This window comes from Filicampus tigris, chromosome 4 (assembly GCF_054856515.1).
Source record: "Filicampus tigris isolate MCC_2025a chromosome 4, RoL_Ftig_1.0, whole genome shotgun sequence".
Taxonomy (NCBI): Eukaryota; Metazoa; Chordata; class Actinopteri; order Syngnathiformes; family Syngnathidae; genus Filicampus; species Filicampus tigris.
Genome location: NC_141220.1, coordinates 11,110,403 through 11,113,022, shown reverse-complemented (window position 1 = coordinate 11,113,022; position 2,620 = coordinate 11,110,403). Strand labels below are relative to the sequence as shown.

The 2,620-nt window shown below is 38.4% G+C and overlaps 1 protein-coding gene across 1 annotated transcript; it reads left to right on the top strand.

Annotated features, from left to right (window-relative positions):
* The first annotated feature begins 945 nt into the window (after positions 1-945).
* Positions 946-2,620, top strand: etfbkmt (electron transfer flavoprotein subunit beta lysine methyltransferase). Its single transcript, XM_086028721.1, has 3 exons — positions 946-1,420; positions 1,491-1,621; positions 2,245-2,620. Exons 1-3 carry the CDS (start codon positions 1,140-1,142, stop codon positions 2,601-2,603), a joined length of 771 nt encoding a protein of 256 aa, XP_085884847.1. The 5' UTR covers positions 946-1,139; the 3' UTR covers positions 2,604-2,620.

The following is a 2,620-nucleotide window of genomic DNA, read 5'->3' as shown; positions in this document are numbered from 1 at the left end:
GAAGAATCAGCTGCCAAGTTTGGCACCTTTTTTTTTAAAGTCCCACTGCAATATGATTGGGTGCTTGCAAAGACCAGCATGTCAGCAAACTCTTGCTGACGTGAATGAGGAGAGCCCCTTAGTGTTTGCTAGATAATGGATGGATGGATGGATAATTGTATTGGATGGATGGTTTAATTTTCACCAGATTGTTTTGGCACCCCTTAGTGTTTGCTATCTCAGATAATGGGCTACAACCAAAAATATTTTCTACATGTGAATTTACCTTTTCATCAAATACAATTCCTTAAGCGACAACTACAAATTTATTTTCTACAACTTTTGCACCAAATGCACCTCTCTAGATAAATAAAATGGTATGGTATTGTATTGTATTGTACATTGTAGTGTAGACCAGGCATAGGGAACTGCAGTTCATCGAGACCCATATCCTGCCTCTTTTGCATCTCTCCCTACTACAACACACCTGATTCAAATGATCAGCTCATCAGCATGCTCTGTAGAACACTTACTTAGGTTTGCTTTATGTACAGCTCTTTGCTACAGCTGTGGTTGTTTTTTTTTAAGTGTTCAAGTGACCAGCAGGGGGCGGTGTATCATAAGTCAATATTGATGTACTGTAAAGGTAAACAGGCGTCAAGCAAATTTGTTTATATTAATTACATGGATTATATTTTACTGTACAGCGCTTTTGAATAAGTTCAATAAGTGTTTAAATAAGTGTTAGTCGAAGACTCACTGTCATTAAGTGATCAAACAAAGACGAACAAAGGACTTTTTTAAGATCTGAATTCTACACGTTTTATTATAACCCTTTATATTGGCAGCGCATAACAATGCATCTTGTAGGTTAACTCCAAAGTCTGATAACACAGTTCAGTCCTGCATTCTTTCTAGGAATAATATAATCAAGAGGAACTCTAGTTTGTCCCTGTTTCTACACGACGAACACACACTGCTGAACAACACATCTGTTGTTCTGTCACAAGCACAGGTTTATTCGTCCGTAGTCTCAAAACGTTCAACTGTTAATGTATTATTATTAATGTAATTTAGTCATCTTAGTGTAGATTTTTTTTTAAATGAAACTGTTAAAGGATGTGTGGATATTATGACTAGCACCGAGAAAGAGAGGCGTCATGTTAAAAAATGTAAGCGCTCTCAGGTTGTCTTATTTAAATTCACTAAAATTGACAGTTAGACGCAGGTATTTCTCTACTGAATGTCTGGGTGATGATCAATCTATTAGGAGGTTCATTTCAGAGAACACTGAGGTTGTTCAAGACCATAATCTGACACCAGAGATAAAACTCAGACTTTTCACCCCAAATTGTAGGTTTTGGTTTGAAAAACCAGAACTTTGGCCTTTTGATGACCCATACTGGGCCATATACTGGCCAGGAGGGCAAGCACTTTCAAGGTAAGCCTATTCAGTAATATTTTTTTTTCTTCTATTGCTGTCAGACTTTGTTGGAACTTCCAACCTGCAGGTATCTCTTGGATAATCCTGGAGTAAGTTTGGGAAAATCCGTCTTGGATCTGGGGAGTGGCTGTGGAGCTTCCGCCATCGCTGCAAAGCTGTGTGGTGCCAGTCGAATTGTTGTCAATGACATTGACTCTGGTGAGCGGTGTCAATAACATTTTCAGTCCCGGTTATTTTGCGTATAAAATAAATCAATGAGAGGTGCAACTATTAATTGATAAATATTTATCAATTAATTTATCATTATTTTTGATAATCCAATCATTTCAATATCTTTTTTAGTTTAAAATTGTCCAAATGTTCAGATACAATTTTACCATGCTACGTCTGATCAGATAAAATCAATACTCAAGGCTTTTTACAATACTACAGTATGTTCTACGTTTGTTATCAGGAGGCAGTCTGGTTCATATACCGTGTGATCGCTGCTGGCGTGTATGATGTTGTTTACTGAGTCCTGCATTTTGTCTCCTTGCAAAAATACATAAAGACAACAGTCTTTTTATGCTGCATTAACACCAAAGTGTTTTCAGGTGTTTACAATAATATAAAAAACTTGCCAATACAGTTTGCATGTTGTTGTAGGGTTGAGTGACAATTTTTACATTAATGCTACGTTCACACCAAACGCGGATGAAGCGTTCCTCTTTGCTTCATTCGCTCACGTTTGAGAAACGCTGCCAACGCAGTTGGTGTGAATGCAGCATTAGTCAGCTTGTGCAGATGAAATAAATTTCTAAATGAATCTCTTTTTATCACAGTCGCCACGCTTGCAACCTGCATGAACTTCGAGCTCAACAGTCTGGAGTCCCCTGTTTGTGTAACAGATAACATGATTGGTTCAGATCCTGGCAACTTTGACCTGATCCTTTTAGGTGACATGTTCTATGATGATGCCCTCTCCTACAACCTTCACACTTGGTTGGAACACTGCATCAAAACTCACAACACCCAAGTTCTAATTGGAGATCCTGGCAGAGCCCAGTTTGAAGAGCATGCCTTCCAAACACTCCTGCAGAAGTTGGCTCAATTTGAGCTACCCAAGTCTGTACGAGAGGAGAACTATGGCCTTACCTGCAGCACTGTTTGGTGCTATGATCGGAAAGTAACCTTAAAATAAAGTTGTATTAAAAGGTG

Coding starts and splice junctions, on each gene's coding strand:
- etfbkmt (XM_086028721.1), top strand. CDS start 1,140: ATGTTAAAAAATGTAAGCGCTCTCAGGTTGTCTTATTTAAATTCACTA. Junction 1,421..1,490: donor GGAGGGCAAGCACTTTCAAG/GTAAGCCTATTC, acceptor TCCAACCTGCAG/GTATCTCTTGGATAATCCTG. Junction 1,622..2,244: donor TGTCAATGACATTGACTCTG/GTGAGCGGTGTC, acceptor TTTTTATCACAG/TCGCCACGCTTGCAACCTGC.